Source organism: Hetaerina americana, unplaced genomic scaffold (genome assembly GCF_022747635.1).
Source record: "Hetaerina americana unplaced genomic scaffold, ioHetAmer1.1.p SCAF_1, whole genome shotgun sequence".
Classification (NCBI taxonomy): Eukaryota; Metazoa; Arthropoda; class Insecta; order Odonata; family Calopterygidae; genus Hetaerina; species Hetaerina americana.
Window position 1 is genome coordinate 13780628 of NW_027286069.1, and position 22666 is coordinate 13803293.

Below are 22666 nucleotides of genomic sequence, written 5' to 3' on the forward strand. Positions count from 1 at the left end.
ATTTTTTGGTTTGATTCAATTGACTTGAAAACACATACTTTCTTCAGAGCATTATCACCGTAAGCAGCTGTCAACATTTCAGTAATTTCTTGATAACTTTTACCGCACTTCACCAAAAAACTTGATGCTGATTTGATGCTCCATGATTTTGTAAATTTCCATTTTCGACAAACAGTAAAAACAAGGATCAACAGAAACTAACATAAGTGGCACCATACGCACAGCCCAACGATACGCCAAGCACAGATGGCTCATTGGATCTCAGGCAGCTAGCGCCCCTAGTAAGCAGGGCTGTAGTCTGCATCATGGCCACCAGATGGCACCAGTTCGCGCATTTATTGCACAGACCACGTGTTGCCTCAATTAAAATGGCATACTCATCTAAATTAGTTTATTTCCATTTTATCAACGTCCTTCCTTCCACTGTAATCAACAGAATTAGCATCATTTTGACTGTAAGATACCTTATCTAGGCTTTAAAAAACTAATTTCCCTCTACAAAAAATTGAGAGATATTGTTAGTATTAACTGTCACTTCTCCATGCATCAAGATATGCATACACTGTGATGTGTTCAAAATGATGAACCGACTGTTGGCATCAGTAATTAAAATGCCAGTAGTAGTATTTTCTTTGAAAAATGCTCCAGAGCAGCAGTTTTAGATAAGGAGAGAAACAACTCTTCTTTTCCTTGACAGTTTTTCCAAACAAATTCTTAAAAACATGTGCACCCATATTATAAATCTTTCATGTATTATCATTACCTTTTATTATCGATAGGGGAAACCACTGACAACCTCATTAAAAATCACATTTTTTCTAAGCATTTAAGGATTTTTTCAAGAAGAAAAATAATATTAACAAGTAGAACAATTTTATTGAATACATAAATGAATGAAAACAGACTTTTTACATGATGAATTTACTTCATAATGGCAGTTATCCAATTGTTCTGAATCATTTTTCATGGCAGACTCTTTCTTCCTGCCATATGAGGATAATGCTGAAGATGTGGATTCATTTTCCCCAAAACTTTTGAAATACAATTATTTCATGTATTACAATTTTCATGGTAATATTTACAATGAATGTTATTTACAGTTTCAACTACATTTACATTACACTATTATTAATACATTGAAGGTGATCAATATATTTTTAACTTGTTCTCACATATCAACAACATAACAAAACATTTAATACATTATAATTGGGTACTGCTTAGGGCTGAACAATAAAAACCCAAGCAACAACTTGAACTTTGTCTTTCCCAGGGGGAAATCATTTCCTGCAATATTTTTATAAAAGCAGAGATTGTAACAGCAGGAAATGCAACGATTATGTTATTTACAGATGTATATAATAAAGTTGTCTACATAAAATAGGTATTCAAAACAAGGTTCCCAACAGGTTGGGAAACAAAGGACTACTTCTTCAAGCTATTCAATAACAGATATTACAGATTTATACCTACATGATGCCTGAAAACTTTTGCATATTAATGAACTAAAAAGAGGGCATGGCACTCATCATTCTACAGTAATGGAAGTCAAAGAAATTGGCAAGATCCTGAAATAAGTAATCTAACAGACAACATTAATATGGTTGTAATAAATGGAAGCATATATACAGCTAATTTGTTAAAAGCCATGCTAAAGTGATTTTGAATTAAGTTGATTGCCATCTACCATGACCGCAGAAGATCACTAGGATGCCACTAATGTAGGAATTAAAAACAATTATGCTCCAGCTGTAACCATTATTCTATTATTGTAATCTCAACTTTAGGGAAAGAAAGGATAAAATTAAAATGTCACTCACATATCTTCTTGGTCCCATCTACTTTTCTATAATAGAAATAAAATTATGAATTAGCTGATTATCCTGGTAAAGTGAATCCTTTTAAGGTGAATGAAATTGAACTTTAACAATCTGATAAAAAGGGAACTACTGTGTAATGTTTCGCACAAATTTGAATAAAACCTCAACTTAAAAAGCTGTTGATACTTTCACACCACCATCAAGAGCAAAAAAATACTTCAATAAAATATTATGCATTTTTTTGTCCTTGATATAGGTATGACCGGCTGAAGTTTTATGAAAAATCTATATAATTATTACTAAGTTGTTTTCTTTTCACCATTTCATGATTCCACGAAGCACTTATGTCTGTTATCAATTTAATTGCTAGCAATCTGCTGAATCCTGTTTAAAGAAATTATTGGCATCATTTTCTACTCCAATAAGACACAAAAGAGCAAAAACAAACTTTGGTTGTATTCCTGATGCACAGGTGATTTTGTACTAATTAATAGCCTTATAGTGAGATATAGTCTGCAGATATATAAAGAAAAATAAATATACAAATGAAATACCTTATTTCAGCATGTTGTAGGTGAATGGAACTAATTACAGAAAATGATAAAAACTAACAGCAGAGAACTTGTAAAGGGGAATAAAATAATTCCAGGACTAACTGTAACAATATAATCATTAATGACAGTCTTAAGATATATACTTTGGTTGCATCCCATCCATTTGTGCAGGAAGGGCATATATGTATGAAAAATTCGTGATATTTTTGGCATTGGCATACATGTTCTTCCATTCAACCATAATTATTAAAGGCAAACAATAATTTTAGAACATTTACAGAATAGCCAAAGAGGAAGTATATAAACAATACATAATGCAATAAATAATTAGTTATTAAAATATATCTGAATAACAAAAAAAAGAAAAATAACCAATTCTTTATCACCCATACTGATATGTGAAAACAAAATCACAAATTCTGCAACCAAGAAATTACTCATAAGCCAGTTGATTTGAACAGAATGGTTTCAGGCATTACTTTGTGGAAGTGATTCATTTCAGAAAAGTTTCTCAGCTGATTTGACTCACTATGACTTTGTACATAGTATGAAAACTTACTAATGTGAAATTAATTTCCATTAGCAACATAATAGCATAGGTACTTGTGAAAGTGATCTGTAAGATATCTAATAGTATAGGTTTACAAATAAAATACTGCAGGCAATCAACATACCTCAATTGTGATTGCAAAATTTATTTCTAATTAAATCATTTTGCAGCTTCTCAGCTTAAAAACTTCAGAAAAAACATTTACATGAAAATACCACACACTTTGGTTAACCAGACCAAAAATAAAAATGCCACTATTTAATTCCACATATATTTATGAGGAACCAAGAGCGGTGTTTTTCAGTTTAAATTCATATAAGAAAATCCTACATAGGTAAAATGCTTTAAATGGCTATGTCAATTTGCTAGCATTTCATACATGTCATTACAGTCATAGAGGAGTAATGAGCTAACTGTGAAGTTTGGGCTGAATGCCAGCATCCCAATCTGAGGTGAAATGTAACATGCCTACCAGAGCATATGCTCATGAAAACACTCAACCTTTATGTTAAACAACTCTGTATTCTCAATATAAAAAAAAGCTGGAAGCTGTGATATGAACAAAATCTATGATAATGCATGTCGGGTGTCAGTTACTTTGATTGACAAATAAATGGACAAGGTTGCAAATAGAGTGAAAATAAGGGAAATTTAAGAAATTTTAGGTAATATGTTTAGAATTGGAGTTGACTGACAACTTAGGCATGAACAAAGCTGGCTGCTCTTTTTCAATATTTCTCAACAATACTTCATCCATTGTTGTCCTGGAGATGATATAAATAGCATGTATTTTTAGATCTCATTTGAGCTACACTTACACATGCAGCCAATATCTAAACCAGCATAATCTTGGACCATAGAAAAACATAAATAGATGTAACGCAAGATTAACAAAAGAAATCCAGCAGCTTGTGAGCCTATATAGGGAAGATTAAATGAAGAAGATACAGAAATGAGCAAATGGACAAAATTTGCCCATGTTTATCCTTGAAAATTTTCAAAAGTTTGATCCTGGTTAGTTCAACTGTAAAATTGACAGTTTCCACATAGACATGTTTTCACCTTTGATTGAACATTGTGTAATTCAACAAACATCTTAGCTAACATCAGGGCACAGGTAGAACTTTATACATCTGGAACAGAAACTTCTTAATTATTGGCTGAGGCATATGATGACACATTCCAATTAGATTGTATGTGAAACATGAAATGTCTTAAAAGGAAATACTATAAATACCAAATTGCAAATGTGTAAATACACATTAGGAGACACATGGGCCCTCACAACTATTTAAACTGCAATATTTTGAACAAAAAATAACATTCTTCACCCTACACCCAACAATACCCAGTAATTTCAGGAATAAATACACTAGCAACAAAAATTAAAGATCGGTGGCATCCTAACAATCCCAAAACACATATCAAACAATACATACACAAGAAATACTGAATCATTCAAAGTTAGAACTCTAAATAATAATAGACTGAAGATAAAAGAGTTTGTGGCACATAACTAGGTAGTCATCTTCCTGATTAGAGAAATTGTTATCAATAATCAAACACATTAAGTTTGTGATAAGTCAGGTCTCAGAGTTAAATGGTATTTATGATGATCTTTGATTAACACAAGTATCTAAAAAAGTATTTTTGGAGACAAGAAAAATCTACTCCAAGGAAAAAGAAAACTAGAGGCGACAGAGAAGAGTAATTCTGACTTATACTATAATACCAACATTTATCAAGCACCTAATTTATCTTGATTCAAAGGGGCATCATATTTAATTTGTGATAGGCCTAAACTTTTCTGGCTCTGCTTTGAATTTATATAATTGAGAATATTTTTTTCGGACAACTACACAGACAGAATGGGTAAAATGGAATAACTGATTTTATATGTCAGATTTTGGAGAAGATTGACAACGAGAAAATCCTCATCAGCTACAAAGTCCATCAGATCCAGGTACTCTCACCCAAACAATGCTTTAAAACACCATTTTATTCATAATAGCGCAGACTGGCACAGTTAGTCTGGTGGGTGATGCACCCACCTGCTATCACAGAGTTTAAAAGTTAGACAGGGCACCATAAAATGGTGGCTCAGGTCCTGGGAAACCTGATGACAAGTGCAAAGCGGCAATTATTGATTTCTGAGTGACTGCAATGTTAAAAAAAGCAGGAAATATCCTCAATGTGAACATGTTATTGGTAAAGGTTAGTAGTTATAAGAAGTTTAGTATTTATATGAAGGACAAATTATTGTGACTCGACTAAAATAAGACCGAAGGAAAGAAATACCACTACCAAAATATACAACAATGGGCATCATCAGCGATGCCTTAAGAGGATAAAATAAATAACATGGTAACAAAGGTACTCTTATTCTCCAAAATACAAAAAAACTCTTGACTAGACTCAAGCAGGGTCTTAATGTTGCACAAATTTTATTGCAACCCATATAATTTGATAAAGTACTAATTCTTGGAGATAACTCTGGAATTAAAGAGATTCCTCTATAGTACCAGATTTCAGACTGTTGGTTATCCTAACCTATGTTCTAGTATTGAAGGAATAGAATCTTAGTAGCACCCCTCTTCCCTTTCTTACAGAATATATCAGTAAAGACTTTAAAAATCATCACAATGATTATTGGAATATAATGAATGACAGAAAAACAAGCTGGAGTATGATTTTATGTAGCTATCTAATTTCAAATTTTTTCAGCATAAGTCTAATTCATGGAAATATATGGTTATTTAATATAAATGAGGTAATGGCTGATAAAAAAGAATCAAAAGTAGTGCAACAGCTAATGTAAGAAAAAACAAATGAGAAGAAATAAATGATTCAAATCCATTATTATGAATAAAAATATAATAATTTTTTGCTACCGGAATAGCACCAAATGATGAGCCGGGACAAATTGGATTCAATCGACAAAAACATTATCATCCTTCATTTAACTAGGAAATTCATCACATGCCACTGGAATCCTTATTCTTTCATTCTATAGATTGATTTGCATCTGACGCGAGTGCTCTTTCCTTTCGATGTAAAGGTTCAAAAACAATAAAACAAATAGATGGAGGTATGATTGCAATAATTAACAAAATACATATCTCTTCAAATTATTACGGAATCATTACAAAATTTAAAGTTAAAAATGTAAATGTCATTAAAAAGAGTGGTTGATAATCTTTTGCCTCAATTTTTTCAAATAAACTAAGGATATGGAAGACACTTAAAATTTACTAAAACATGAGAGATACAGTTATGCGTTAACGACTTTCGATTAATGCACCAAGGTCTCTGGGTCTAACTTGAATTATTTCTAATTTAAAATTTTACAGAAAGCTTTATTAAATTGGGAATTTGGCACATCAATTTTTAACAACTAAATTACCAGCATTTACACAACAAAGGTTCATCACATTGCAGGGGTTGCAGTAGTATTTTGAATTATGCATGAATAAATATTTCATCATATCAAACAAATTCTTTGATTATAACAGACTAAAACTTTCAGCGTCATCATATCAAAGTTATTTTTGAGCATTGTTCTTGATCTGGCCAAACTAATAGTGGAAAACCCTTATCATCTTGGCCATGCAAGAAACTAAAACTTTTACCTTTGGAGATGCCTTCCTATGGCACAATGCAAATCTAAGAATTTTTCAGACTTTACATTTTTCTGGGTTTGGAGAAACTTAGTCAATAAAACATATTTTATACAAAACATATTTTTCTGGATTAGGAGCAACTTATTTTAATAAATGTATGGGTGGTTCTGTCTGTCATAACCTACAAGTGAATATGGTGAGGAACCTTTAATACAGTAATACTGTATTATATCTACATCGGTACGATCTATCCCATTATTATTTGTGACTGGTGGCCTGCAAAAGTCTTCTTTGCATTTTATGCCTGGTAACGTAATAACCCATTATCTGTTGGTCCAACTCCTGAAGTAAAACAATTGATGAATTTAACTTGTTACATCTGGTATATTCATTTGAATTTTTTCTACCAAATTGCTCATTTATAGCTTAATCTCTTAATAAGGAGAACTGGTAAGAAAATATGGGAATATCAGTCAATATGTACATGGGGTAATGACACATTTCAAATAGCTCTTTTTCTCCTAGGTAGACTATTGCTTTCAGATGTACAAAGAAAGAATAGAAAATGAATTACCAATTATTGGAGAACATCATAAGGTCTGTCAAACTTTATATTGCAAAAAGCCTGCAATTCTACATATAATTATTACATATGCATTGAGTAAAAAATGTAAAGCCTCTGTTATGGTGAAATGACAATCTGTGAATCTTAAACATTGTAAGGAAGAAGTTTACAAAGTTTTCTTAAGGCACAATTATCGATAGATTGTGCTTTCTCATAATGCTTTGTTCATCATTTATATGAGTCATGCACATGATTTAAAATTGCATTACCTGAAAAGTCAAAGGCAATAGTCCAGTCAATTGCAAACAAATTTTAAGATAAATAATCCTCCGTTCGATATTTTCCTCTAGTCAGTTTCAATGAAATACAACCCTTGTTGAGCCTTACAAACGACCAGTACAGACATAATAATTTAATCATGTGATGCCGGATGTGAAGGCTGCCAAGCTACAACCACCATAGTAACGGACCAGAAAGGTAACCTTGGTAGGTGAGAGTTCAGTCTACCTCAATCAAGAAATAAAGTGCACCTAACCCACATATGGACTATGAATGGCCAATTTGCTTTCCTGTGTTACGGATTTCTTGGAAACTAACAGAACTTAGATGTGAGTTTCCAAAGGCATAATCTGGAAATGAACCAGGGCACTTGGATCAGGATGTGAACACTAATCTCCATGGTATCATGCCTCTAAACATAAAATCTTTATGTGTTTCACTTCAGCAAATATTTTGACAAATGGATCAACTCTTGAGTTCACGTATATTTTTTTGTAGATTAACCACATTTATAACTACTTTTTCACCACTGAACAAATGGCTAGCCTTTGATAAAGACATCTTGAAAAAAAACTATTGGTAGCAATTGAATTTTCAGGAAAATAAGATTTAAATGTATGACATAAACATGTTATCCCAAGTATCTACATTATAGTGGGTTCCCAATCTATCATTCTATGAAATTTAGTTCTGAAATCTATTTTTTCAACGCCATTCCATGTAGTCATACAGTTAAAACAATGACTGCAAAATATTATATTGATTTCCATAACACTGTCATGGAAATTACATGTTATCTAATTTCTGAACCAAGCTCGAGTACTGCCCTAACATCTAGGATGGAATTAGATATTTTAATAGGTATGCCACCATAATGAGACCTCTGTACATGATCCACAGAGTACAAATTTTCATGAAAATGTTATGTTTTCTCACTCATCATATGGACACAAAGTGTAATTGTCAAGGTAATGTTCTAATTACTATCAACTCTGCTTAGAAGTCTACTTCCTAAACTTCAAAAACAAACATTTAAAGATTTATGGGGCATGCAAAGACAGATAAATTATTTTATTATGGTGAGTTAACTGTGCATGATTTTAAGGATCTCTATAGGAAGGAATTTAATGCATTTTTTTCAGTAATCCAATTTTGGCAATGCATTCGGGTCCAAGAATGAGAAAGTTGACTGTGCATTTAAATATTACCTTCCGTCTAATAATGATGCTAATTTAAGCATACAATGCTATGTTTACGATTTAATAAAAAAGGAAAGAATAATCTGAGGAGAACAAAAAAACGTAATTCCTATATTTCAAAAACATATCAACAACTATAAAAAATGTGGTAATTAACTCACTTTTACTTTTAAAAATGCATTGTTACATGCTTACTTATAAATATGCATTTACACACGTTAATCATGGGATCAAACAGTTAAAAAGTGGCCCATGACAGATAATGAACATTTTTGACTTAATGATGATTTGGCATGAAGTTAAGACTCATGAAAATGCCATAACGGTATCCAGATTTTTCAAAAATTCTAATTCTGTGGCATTTTAAAGCTTTATAAACTGAGGACTAATTGTTTAGTGACAAAAATGGATAAAATGAGATATTTAAGCTCATACTGTAAACTAGGGGGCTGATTTGGAAGGAGATGCTTTGATTTACTATACAAAAAGTCCTATGCATTTAAAGTCACACAATTCCTGAAGGACTCAAGTCCTTTCACTGCACAACCTGTGTTTTCCTGGATAAATCTTGGAGCGAGAAAATCACAGTGTCTTGGTTTAGCTAATAATATCCAGAGACAAACCCTCAGCTTAAACCCAGGGGTCACCGATGCATACCAAATGCATATTCTACCAGCTTTTCTCATATATATTTCTATAAAATTGCGACTTAATATCCTTTTTCTCAAAGGTAATTCCACATGCACCTAAAGATTATTATTATTCTAATATAAATGAAATCAAGGATTTTCATCAGTCCCAAGTCCTTCGGGCCACACAATATAATTATTATAAAAGTTATTTTTATGCATCTTCTGATTTAACTAATCCCGTGCATAACAGTGAAATTGTGGAGAAAAGAGGAGAGAAATAGGTAGGTATCTGCAGCAATTCCCTCTAAAATGTCTGAAAATCTATACGTAATAATACATACATACATTTATAATCACCTGACTTAAAAGTAATTCTTATTTATTGAGCAATCTAAAAGGACAACATGAAATTAAAACTAATGCAATTTTGAGTCCAAACCTACCAAGTTGGCTCACCTTGAGCAAAAAAAGTCCATATATTTTATTCTTCCCAGGCATATAAACTCATGTAATGGAAAAAAGAGAAAAATATACTTCTACATCGGAAGAAAAGAATTCCATACAATTTTCATGCGCCCCTGCTACTATACATCAGAAAAATATTATCCACCATTTATTCATGTGCAAAATTTAATATGCCACTGGATTAACCAGATGATGCAATAAAATTAAGCTAGAAAGCTCTGAATCACAGTCGCTTGTGTGTGGAAACACACTGGAATGCCATTCCAGTTTGTTTTCCTCAAAGTTACATAAGCCAAAATAGCATTTTGAAAGCTGGCAATGAATTGCTCATCAAGGCAGACAAAAAGGGAAGAGGGGGATCCAATTCAGGAGTTTTTTTTTAGTGAAAGAGCAATGCCCTGAACAAAGCTTGTATGACTTTATCAACAAACAATACTACAACAAGACATGTCAGCAATTTTATTTAATTAAATGCTAATTATGGGGCAACAATTGATGACTTCTACCTTAGATTAAGAGGAAAGCACTCCCATTATTCAGAGGAAAACATGACTTGCAAACTGTTTTGACGGATTACTCGAATGACTTGTTAAAATTTATGCACAACCAGTGTATCTTATTTTACAGGTTAATGTGTTAAAAAAAGATGGTAAATGGCAGCACTCTTACCTATAAAACAGATATAAGAAGCTAACCTTTCACATTAAATAAAGAGTATTTACAGGAAGAGTCAGTTTCCCTAGATGCAGAGCATGCCTATAGTCGTTTAACCCACTTAAGAGTTAAAAAGGTCATGCCAAATGGCCTTAGTTCAGCAGAGGATTCCTGCACCAAATTTCGACATTTTATCGGCACAAAACATTTATAGTATGCATTTTTAAATACAACTAGTAGCCCAACTCATTTTATCACACATTACCTCATATATTTTTCAGTCTCAAACTTTGAAAATATTTTATTTAACAAGAGAAAAAATTGGAATTATCAGAGCAGCTGGCTTAGGTGCAATATTATAGAGTGTAGCTATTTTAAGATATTATTCCTCAACCTCTCATTATAAAATACTTACTGGGAGAAATACTGGCCTCATCTTTTTCTCCCGAGTCTTTCAATCAAAAATCCTATTTTACCTTCCACTTACCAAGCAGGAGCTTAACCTAGCTAGGCAGCCAAGCCTGTTTTTTTACGTTGCTAAATAATCAATATATAATAACATTAACCAAACTGAAGACAAATTTTATACAGAGGTCTTAATATATATACATATAGGCATCTAAAATGATAATTCATAGATAAAAACCATTTGAATTACCATTAAAAAAATGAAAAATAACCCTTTAGGAAGAAGTCTCCAGCACTGACATATTTAAGAAGACCTCAGAAAATAAAACACTGTCAACAACCTGAGAACAATTCATTGTTTTAAATAATATCCCTGAGCTTTAACTCTTTTTTTAAACCTCTTTCTTGGTGATTTACCTCAGGGCTATTCTCAGTCATGCTTTTCACACAAGAAAACTCTTGGCTCAATCCTACTCTGTAGCACGCTGGCATGTAGATTTTTCCACTCTTCTGGAATGCTAGCTACCATAATAGGAGGCTAGAGATGCAGTCGTACTCCGAAGAAGTCTGCGCAGAGGTGGCCATGCCCATCCAAGGGTCGCTCTACTCAGCTGTGTCCACAACCAAGACAAAGGCTGTCGGCACGGTTGTGCCCATCCATGATAAAGAACACCACAACAGTGTTTAACATGGTCAGTACAGGTATGCAGTCAAGGATTTGCACTGAATTTAGGATATTATGGCAAGTTCTTCAAACAATCACATTCTGGGTAGAATTATTCTTTGATTTCATGCACAAGTAACATGGTTCCTACAAAATGTTTTTAAAATTGCATTCATATTAAAATATAAAATTAAAATGTAGCTGGTGGCTTATCTTAACTTCAACCACTTATTTTCTTCAATGGTGCAAATCATGAACAAATAGAATAATTTTAACCAATGACCTTCAGTTCTTTACACAGTCGGCTATTTGTGGGAAGAAAATGGTAGTTTGGTTTATGTATCTTTTTTATCTAGCCTGAATCCCTTTAATGTAACCAACCACATTTTCCCATTGCCCCCAATATTTTTTGTCAATGCTGTATCTGTTTAACTTGTTTTTAGTATAATTACTTCTGCTTCATTTATTAATTGATTCTCTTGCAGCTGGGTAATATTTGCACCTTCTCTTCTCTGCACTTCTACGTGATAGGAAAAATCTTACCTCATGATTTATCAAGTGACAGGCAATCAAATATGCACAATGGGGGGGAAAACACATTAAATATATTCATATTAAAGTGATCTCTACCATAAGCTGAGTTTAAATATTGAAGCATCAAACTGACTCCAAGTACATACATGTATGAATATGGAATGTACCCTCAACACACTTCTGTAATTTGAGTGGAAATATTGTTAGATTTATTTAGAGGAAAAGTCATAACTTTATTTCACTTTCTATAACTAAATATTGATGTTTGAAACTATTAAGTAATATGATATTATCCAAAAAGCAGAGTCTGACAATTTGGGGACATAAGACAAGCCAATTATCTAATCTGACCAGAATTAATCCTTGAAATTCTCTGATATTTTATCATAATAATAATCACATTTCAAATGTGTCCCAGTGAATCAGTAAGCTCCTATATTTAAATCACCAGTAGATGGCATCACCTAATGATTAAGTAGTTTTTATTGAATTGATTTGGTGCATGTTCCTACATTTAAATAATCAGTGGGTGGAATGACCTTATAATTAAGTCGTTTGTACTGAACTCATTTATTATTTAACAGTTTTTTCTTGATGTGATATATTTAGGAATGGGGGATCCCAGAAGTCAAGGGGTAGAGCATTGGACTACTGACCGGAGGGTCCCAGTTCGAATCCCAAGCAAGCCTCTCTGGGCACCCTCAGCTCTACCCAAGCTTTGTGATTTTTTTGTACCAGGTTTTCCAGGGAAACCATAGACAGCACAGGGAAAGGAACTGGCCCCCCTACCCTGATGTGTGAATTTCACAAACTGTTGGGCTTAGTACTGCGTGAACTATCCCATCACCTACCAAACTGACCTTAGGGTTGATTACTGTGTTCATGGTTTTCTTATACTTAGGAATATTGATATCATTTCATTACATTTTTTTCGTTAAACAGCCACTTCAACTGTGCAGGGACCATTCACTTTGAAAGCCACTAAGACACAACTTGCAGTACACTTAATATTACCCACATCACAACAGCACTTTAAGACTCTTTTTTTGAAGACTCTTTAATAAAGTGTAATTAGTGATAATAAAAGTTTGAGGAGGATATGGGAGATCTTATTCAGAATTAAATATTTTTATTGCCTCATCTACAAAGTTAGTGGGAACAGAACTTGGCTGAAAATAAGTTAACTCTCTTGTGCTATGAACTTTTAAAGACCAAGAAAAATAATGAAAAAATTGACAAGCCATCAGAAGGTATCATTCATTGAAAAAAGGTGTTTTGGAGAGATTAATGCCATGAATACGTATTTGCTCTGAATTTTTTCCAGTTTTCGTGCAAACTGATTTTCAGAAGTTGGTGAAAACTAAGCTTATTTTTGGTTACTGAATAAACGAAATTCTTATGGTCAATGGCTATACTTGGATTTTTTGAATACGATATTAAATACATTTAGTATATGAGTGTTACAATTAGTTAAGTAAAAAAAATAATCGTTAAGAGGAGTGGTTATTTAATGGCAGAGGGCATTAAGAGAGGTTTTACTGCATTTCCTAAAATTACCATATTTTTTTTGTAGTTACCATGAATTTGCATAAATACTGCACGCCCAGGGCTTCATAGTTATCTTGAACGTCTAAAGATGCCGTGCATACTACCTTGATCAAAAAGTTCCCGGAATAACCACCGTGTGGCGCTCTCATCGTTCCGATTTGAGTTCTGTTTTTTTTTGTTAAATTGGTACATCTGTTGTTGATATTCCCTTTAAATCTTAGTGTCATACCTTGACATTTGCAAAAGTTACATAGCCAAGAGTACATCTATCTCTGTGTGTGTTGGCGATTTTTTACAATTGCAGAAATGGATTTAAATTTGCAACAACGAACTTGTATTAAATTTTGCGTAAAAAACGGATTTAGTGGCGCACGGACGTTGGAAATGTTGGAAAAGTGTTTCGGCAACGATTCTCTAAAAAAAACGGTCGTTTACCAGTGGCACGAGCGGTTCAGAAGTGGTCGTGAGTCAATCGAAGATGATGAACACAGTGGCAGACCATCGACATCGAAAGTCGGTGAAAAAATTGATAAAGTAAAAGAAATGTTGGTCAATAACCGCAAATTAACCATCAGAGAAATAGCGGAGGACTTGAACATTGCCTATGGATCCGCCCAAGACATTGTGGTTAATGATTTGGGTTTCCGTCGTGTAGCAGCAAAGTTGGTGCCAAAAGACCTCAATTTCATGCAAAAAAGAGACCGTGTTGACGTCGCAAAAGACATGATTTGCGAGGCTGAATCCGATCCCACATTCATCAAAAGGATCATTACTGGAGACGAGACGTGGGTTTATGAGTACGACACGCAATCCAGACATCAGGCAAGTGAATGGCGTTCACCAAATGAGCCGAGACCAAAAAAACCACGTCGTTTTCAGTCAAAAAAGAAGGCAATGCTGACGGTTTTCATGGATTACAACCAACGGTGTAGTGCATCATGAATTTTTGCCAGAAAGCCAGACAGTAAACAAAGAGTATTATTTGGGCGTTATGCGACGTTAGCGTGAAGCAATTCGCCGAAAGAGACCAGAAATGTGGGCAGAAAACTCGTGGATTTTGCACCATGATAACGCACCGTCGCACAGTGCTATCATTATTCGTAATTTTTTGACGAAAAATGCAACAAATACCATCCAACAGCCACCGAATTCACCTGATTTGGCTCCCTGTGACTTCTTTCTGTTCAATCGAGTTAAAAAACCATTACGGGGAACGCGTTTTAGCAGCCGAGAGGAAGTAATGGAAAAATCGCAGGAAGCACTGATGGACATACCGAAAACCGAATATAAAAAATGTTTCGAGGATTGGATCAAGCGCTGGCATAAGTGTGTTGCAGTCGATGGGGATTACTTTGAAGGGGACAATATAGATTTAGATGAATAAACTTGTATTTTTAATTTTCTGAATAAATTCCGGGAAATTTTTGATCAAGGTAGTATGTGTGTATATATATATATGTATATATATATATATATATATATATATATATATATATATATATATATATATATATATATATATATATATAGTGTGTGTAAAAATATGTCTATATCAGATGTGTCTGTAATAAAATATGTCTATGTTTGGATTTTTTCAATTTTCATGACATAACGCGCATCGTCATTTTTTCGATCATCTGAATATTTTTGTATAGATAACGTATGCGTTATCGATGGGAAAATACGGTACTTCATATGGTAATTTATTCAAATGCATCTCCCACATTCAAAAATATTTGAACAACACTGAGAGCACAAATGCTTTCTAAATGTTTACTCTTTCAGTTATGGAAATAATAATAGTCAACATTATACTTAAAAAAGGATATATCAATCCCCAAGGTGGATGTCCTCCATTTATGTAGAGGACATACGTGAACCCATCTTTGCATTTTCCTTGGATTGAGTAATAGAGTGGCAGGAAAGAATGTAACCTGAAAGAGAATTATAATTTGCAAATATTAGGGATGACACTATAATTGGTCAACTAACTGAATTCTAGGCTTCCGACAGTAGGGAAAAAAATCTACAAGAATTTAAATTTCCTTTTATGGTAACATCAGAAATGAAAATTATTATTGGTATAATATAATTTAAGGTTAAGTTATGGAGGTGCAAAGACCGAACAATGATAATTACCTATACTTATTCGAACAAAACAGCCTCACATCCAACACTTCTTCAATTCCTCATTATTCCTTCTTCCCTCCATTCTATCCAAGCATGACTATCCTTTTGACCCCTTCCTTGCTTGCCTACAACTCTTCCCTCCATTATTATCTAAATCTCATCACCAATCAAAATGGTTTTCACCCAACTTTCCTGACTCATTTGGATTTCTGCGAAGAATTTCCTCTTCTCCCACCCAATGCATTGTGCTTCCTCTTTTGTTTACCTTTCTGTCCATTTTTCCTTTTCCATCCTTCCCCACACCCACATTTCAAAAACCTACTATGTGCACCAATCATCATGCTTCAACACCCATGTTTCCTTGCCATGCTCCACATCAAAGTTTTAAAAAGTGAATATATTCTATTGTTTCAGGCTTCACTTCTTGGAAGTATTTAATATCCATACTAAAAAGAAAAACTTGTACTCAGCCACACGCAAAGTTCTATATTTTCTCTTTCATTTTCCTGCTTTATATTTTCTAATTTCCCTGTTCTCAAGACCATCCTAACATTCCAAGTCGCTATTCTCGCTAGTTCAGTCCTCTTCATCATCAGGTGTGTGTTTTGCCTAGCAAGGATTTAGCAATATGATGACTTTGGAAACTTTACCACTGTCAGGCATTGCACACGGCTGATTGAGCTGAGTCATGTAGTTGCCATACTCAAATTTATATCCATCTTTGTTCTGCAGGATAATTAATTGAGGCTGATTCTCACTGCCTTCCTCAATAATGATTCTATGACACCATCACCCTAATGATTGCCTCACTTGTTGTCTCAGATGCCTCAGAATTTGCACAGACCATATTTCATCTGGCTCCTACCCTTCAGCCTATCTAGCATGGGAGACCCTATGAGGAACAATGATCATAACTCCTGCCTGCTCAGCTCTAAGAGTTATCAGGATGCACAAGCCCTTCCATCACATCAAAGCTTTATCCATGGGGATAGGAAATCAAAATATATTTAGTAAAACAAACAATACAAGGCAAGAATATGATGACCAATGTCAATTGGCTACAAAGTTCTCAATCACATAAATAAAACAAATAAATTGCTGCATTAACAACAAAATAAAAAATGGGCAAATTAAACCTCATGCCTGCATTTTTGGACAAATAAATACCAAGGTAATACAGCTTTAACAAGTACACACATGCACATACTACACAGAGGCTTTGATTAAGAAACTGACAGCTCCTTTGAACATGCAGATATTATTAGGAACAAAATAACATTTAATAGTGTTGATGATGTTATAACACAAATAAAAAATTCACTGTGATATTTTAGGTATAAAATACATAGATAAAAACAATGCCACAAAATTGCCTTCATGCACATAAGTCAATTGTTTACTTTTTTGACTTTGATGTCATCTTCATTCGTATTATTATTTCATCACAGATTATCTCTTTCTATAATTCATTAGTATTATTCCTAGTTACAAGAACCAAATAAAAAGTCAACAAACCTGAAATTACGTCGCTCATAAAAACGAATGGCAGCTGAATTGGTGGCAAGAACATGGAGGTAAAGTGCTTTCACTGTTGGGACGTGGTATGGGGGAGAGTGGGGAGAAGGAGGGGTGGTAGAACTGGAAGGTGGCGTTGATGGATCTGCTGTGAGATGTGACACTAGGCTGTCCAGAAGGAGGGATGCTATCCCATTACGTCTATGCTTCTCTACCACTCCCAGACTTAAAATATACCTGAGAACAAAATCAAATCATCAAGAAAAGATGAAAAACATTTATTTAAGCCATAAAAACATGGCATTTCATTCTAGTCCACAATAGATTGATGATAAACAAAAAAATTTACAATGACATAACTTTTTGTAGGTTTTTAGTACCATTCAGTGAGGGAAATGTGCACACACACACATACATTCATATATCTCAAAATCCAATTGCCATGCTAATCACTCGATAATTAATTTAGGAAAAAATGATATTTCAACTAAGACCAAATCAATCTGGTGATGCTACCTACCCTAAGGCTATATACTTACAATTAGATCTATCAGATTTAGCCTAACATGAGAAATTTATACAAGTAATGATTAGTTCAAAACAAATATAGATTTAATGCCAGTTTTCCTTCAAACAATTCTTCAATCAAAACTTGAAGGCTTCAAAGATTATTTATAAATACAATATGTTAAGAAAAAACATAGGATCAAGATAAATATGGCTTTATTTCTCAGATTAAACTTTTTGTTGAGCAATCCTCCCAGGGAAGGACTTCAATCTGCATCATTTGTCTATTCAATCAAAAGATTTCATCCAGGGAAAAGTGGGCTATATTGCACATAATGGCATTGAACATGGTAAGTACCAACTGCTTTAATAATCACATATGATGTGAATCTATATCAATTAGTTCCTTTATTTCCCTTTCAATCTGTAGACCCTGCAGTTCTTCATGCTTCAATCCCAATGACAATTCACTCAGCCCCTTTTAAGTATTCTTCTTTACATCCCTTTCTATTTGTTCCATGCATTTGCTCCCAATTCTTCCTTTTGGCATTTTTCCTTTTATTACATGAATGTTCCAAACTAAGTCATTGATTATTTTTGAGATTGAAATTCTGACACAGCTAACAGTGTCATACAAACTAAGAGACACTCAGGACCTTTTATCATTCCACTCACTGTAATAGGACACTCAGAGCTGCTGATCTTCATATAGAACTACCAAGACCATGGAAGATAACTATACAATCGGTGGTGAATCACTGAGAATAGCAGGTCCACCAGCAACAGTTCTCCAAACATAATCTGAAGATGATGCTTATTCACAACAATACTCATTGGAGTTTGCATTACTTTTATTAGCATAGCAAGTAGCAGAAATATACACTTAATCTACACATTTCTGGGCTACTTTTTTCACTGCTCAACATACCCACAGCTTTGTGTCTTTTTAATCATGTTGAGTAATGAAGTTGACCAACTTATGGCATTTATTGTAAAAAATTCTCATTGTCAAAATTGAAACATTTTGTAAATCATCCAAATTGAAATTTTCATTTAGCAATGCAGTGATACAATTTATCTCATGAATACATCTGTACCCACATCTACACACAATTATATTGGATAAGAAGTATTAAAAATATCATTTAACGCATAAATTCACTTTTGCAGCCATATTGATTTGGCGATCAACTTTAATTACAGTGTATATGATTTTTTTCATAGTTAAATTCATTATGCTATTTACCCAACGTGGACTTCTTTATGTGAAAGCAGGCTACTTGAGCTCCCTGCCTCAGGAAGAACACCAATGTTACTTTGGGATGATAAACAAGGACTTTCGGCAAATGATTTCGCTCGAACACTCCAACTACATGATGAAGGGGACAGAAGTCCCCTATCCTGTATTCAAGAAATCAATGATGGTATCAGGGCACATATAAGTTTGATTTATGGCACAAAAATATATTAATATGGTTATGAGCTCATCTCATTCAAGGTGTATAAGTTAAGGATTTCAAATCACAAGACACAATTTGAAACATGTGTATTGCTAAAAGATTTAAGAGACTAGCCTATGAACACAGACAGCGCACTTATTCCACTCAAGGAAACTTGTCTAAATACTTTGCAAAATATCAACTGAAATAAATAAAGACAAAAATATAACATCATCAACCTAAAAATGAATATTTTTGGATTCAAATCTCATAACAGGCAGTGGTAATGAATGATTCTAGACAATATTTATTGGGGAGAGATAATATCTATTTATCTTGAACACTCTCCCCTTCATTTATGGAGTCATCATATGATCATCCCTTCTCATGCTTTGCTCAGTCTCTGTCCAGAGTCTAACATACTTTCATCCTATGACTCACTGCTCTCAAATTGTTCAGCCAAAGAATTGATTCTATGTCAGCACAATGAAGCAAAATGGCTCCCAAGCAGAACAGCCAAGCCTAGTAACACACAGTTGGGAAAACAAAGAAAAACATCATGCTGTGAAAGACTCTGAATATGATAAAGTTCCATCTTGAAGGAAAGTGAGAGAAGAAAAAGATATACCACTCAAATTGAGTAGTTTCAGGCATGATGTGATGGAATTCGTACATTATAAATAAAAGATAGTAACAATTTTCCACAAGATAAGCTTAATAGTACACCGGGTTTCGATGTTTTACATCAAGGTGAATATGATGTAACACATTGAAACCCGGTCGTGCTATTAAACTTATCTAGCGGAAAATTGTTACTATCTTGTATTTATTATACTACTCAAGCTCTCACAATCAACTGCAATCAATTTAACATAGCAACTAGTCAATGAAACAAAACTAAATTCCTGCCAAAGGCAGAAATCAAATCTGCAATCTTAGATATACTTAAGGTATCATGAAGTTTTCTTGGGTCTTTCACTGGATCAGGGGTTCCATGTTTGCCGAAATTTCGATGCCTGACTCAAGCATCGTCCTCAGGGTAGATGATTGCCACTCTGTTTTTTTGCCGTCTTGTATACATGCGCTCTCAGGTAAGGTGACTTCAGATTGGTCCAAGGTGAAGGAGCTTCCTGATTGGTAGCCGGGTCGTTGTGGTCTGTTCCTTTCCCTTCTTACCTCCATTAGCACAAGTTTCCATGCGTTACTGAGGGAATAGCCAGAATCCCTGTTGAAATTCTGTCCTGATATTTTAATTTTGATTGATTCCTTAATTATGCGGTCCCAGTAACCACCGGCGCAGGCAAGTAACTTGGTCCCATTGAAATGAATGGAGTGATTCATCCCGATGCTGTGTTTGGCGATGGCTGATTTCTCCAACTGCCCAAGTCATATTGTGTCTTTTGAGTTCCTTCAACCTGGTCTCGATGGTCCGCCCCGTCACTCCAATGTAGACGTCTGCGGAGGCACACGGGACTTGGTATATGCCTGGGGTCTTTAGTCAATTGGGTCCTTCGCTCTGACAAGCAAACTTCTAATTTTTCCCGGGGGTTTGTGGATTGCCTCGATTTTATGCCTTGCCAGCATCCTGGGTATTTTCCCGGAGGTCTTGACATCCACCTATTTCCTGTATGATGGGCAATACTTTGAGCAAGCAGATGGAGTGGCAATGGGATCTCCACTCTCCCCCGCCATTGCTAACTTCTTCATGGAAGACTTTGAGGAAAAGACACTAAAATCAGTCCCGCTCCACCCGAAACATTTTTTCCACTATGTAGATGACACCTTTGTGATTTGGCTGCATGGAAAGGATGCACTTAATGAATTCCTGGTGCACATGAATCGCCAGCACCCAAATATATCCTTCACTATGGAATTGGATATCCACGGCAAACTTCTTTTCCTCAATATCCTGGTTCAACGTAAGAGTAATGGCATACTCGGGCATGGGATGTATCAGAAGCCGACGGAAACCAGGCTGTACCTCAATGGAAACAGCCACCACCACCCAGCCCAAAGGCAAGCAGTGCTGAATGCACTGCTTGCTTCCAACGAGCCAGGTTGAAGGAACACAAAAGACACAATATGACTTGGGCAGTTGGAGAAATCAGCCATCACTGACAAAAATAGTTTGCCCGAGGAGATTAACCACCTCAAAACCACCTTGCTCCAGAATGGGTATAGTGGATGCAAAATCTCCTTGGCCCTAATAAGGGCCTTCGACCCTCAGACACGCAGGATAAAGGAGGAAAAAGAAAAATCATTAGCCATGGCCTGCTTGCCGTAAGTCGCCTCGATCTCTGGGAAAATATCCAGGATACTGGCGAGGGATAAAATCGAGGCAATCCACAAACCATCGGGAAAAATTAGAAATTTGCTTGTCATAGCGAAGGACCCAATCGGCTAAAGACCCCAGGCATATACCAAGTCCTGTGTGCCTGCGAAGACGTCTACATTGGACCATCGAGACCAGGTTGAAGAAACTCAAAAGACACAATATGACCTGGGCAGTTGGAGAAATCAGCCATCGCCAAACACAGCATCGGGATGGATCACTCCATTAATTTCAAAGGGACCTTGTTACTTGCCCGCAGCAGTGGTTACTGGGACCACATAATTAAGGAATCAATCAAAATTAAAATATCAGGACAGAATTTCAACAGGGATTCTGGCTATTCCCTCAGTAACACATGGAAACTTGTGCTAATGGAGGTAAGAAGAGAAAGGAATAGACCACAAGGACCCGAAGACCAATCAGGAAGCTCCTTTTCCTCAGACCAATCTGAAGTCACCTGACCCGAAAGCGCATGTATACAAGACGGCCAAAAACAGAATGGCAATCATCTACCCTGAGGACGATGCACGAGTCGGGCATCAAAATGTCGGCCAACATGGAACCACTGACCCAGTGGAAGACCCAAGAAAACTTCATGAAGCAAATACGCCGGGAAAGCACCAGATCTTACTTCACATAATTAAGGTAGACACACCACCCAGCAACATTGGAAAATTAGAAAGGTTCAGATTTACTACATAATTAATGTGACACAGCCATCTTTAATTGAGCTAAATGAAATGATAGGAAATACTGACATGCATAAACACCCTCCACTTCCTCAAGAAGAGAAGGTGCCAGAAAAAACTTTAACCAGAACATGGTGAAGAATTTACAACCTGGGTCTTAACCTGTCTTGTAGCACTTTTATGAGAAAATGATGAGGCAACCAAAGGCAATTCTTACTTAATACCAGTGAAAAAGTGTTCATTTAGCATTAAAATAATATAATATTCATAAGCATATGTAGTTCAAAAGGCGACTTTACTAAACTCATTTCAAATCTGGTGATATAATGAAATAAATTAAAACATAAATTTAGATAATCTGATATAATCTGACTAACCTCTCGATTTAGTTTAGCATATGCTTTGATTTCTGCTACAATTAGGCCAATAATAACGCCCTGGTAAACAGCCGCCAATGAATAAAACCGAGGATCTGATGTGATGTCAATATACCAAGAATCGGGATAGTCAATGGGAAACCAGTCTCGACACAGAGCCTGAACCTGGATCATAAGAATAAGGT

The 22666-nt window shown here is 34.9% G+C and overlaps 1 protein-coding gene across 3 annotated transcripts in view; it reads right to left on the reverse strand.

Moving 5' to 3' along the window:
• Positions 1–858: 858 nt before the first annotated feature.
• Positions 859–22666, reverse strand: part of Naa60 (N-alpha-acetyltransferase 60) — a 31554-nt gene continuing 9746 nt past the window's right edge. Inside the window, exons 3-9 of one of the 3 annotated variants that reach the window (XM_071586136.1) lie at positions 22482–22646; positions 18891–19045; positions 17138–17374; positions 15322–15426; positions 11164–11442; positions 1821–1846; positions 859–1716 (exon numbers count right to left, since the gene is read on the reverse strand). In XM_071586136.1, coding sequence (XP_071442237.1) covers positions 11265–11442; positions 15322–15426; positions 17138–17374; positions 18891–19045; positions 22482–22646 — 840 coding nt within the window. In that variant the 3' untranslated portion in view covers positions 859–1716; positions 1821–1846; positions 11164–11264. Of the gene's footprint in view, positions 1847–11163; positions 11443–15321; positions 15427–17137; positions 17375–18890; positions 19046–22481; positions 22647–22666 lie in introns of all 3 variants that reach the window. The other 2 variants (XM_071586130.1, XM_071586140.1) reach the window with 2 other exon arrangements.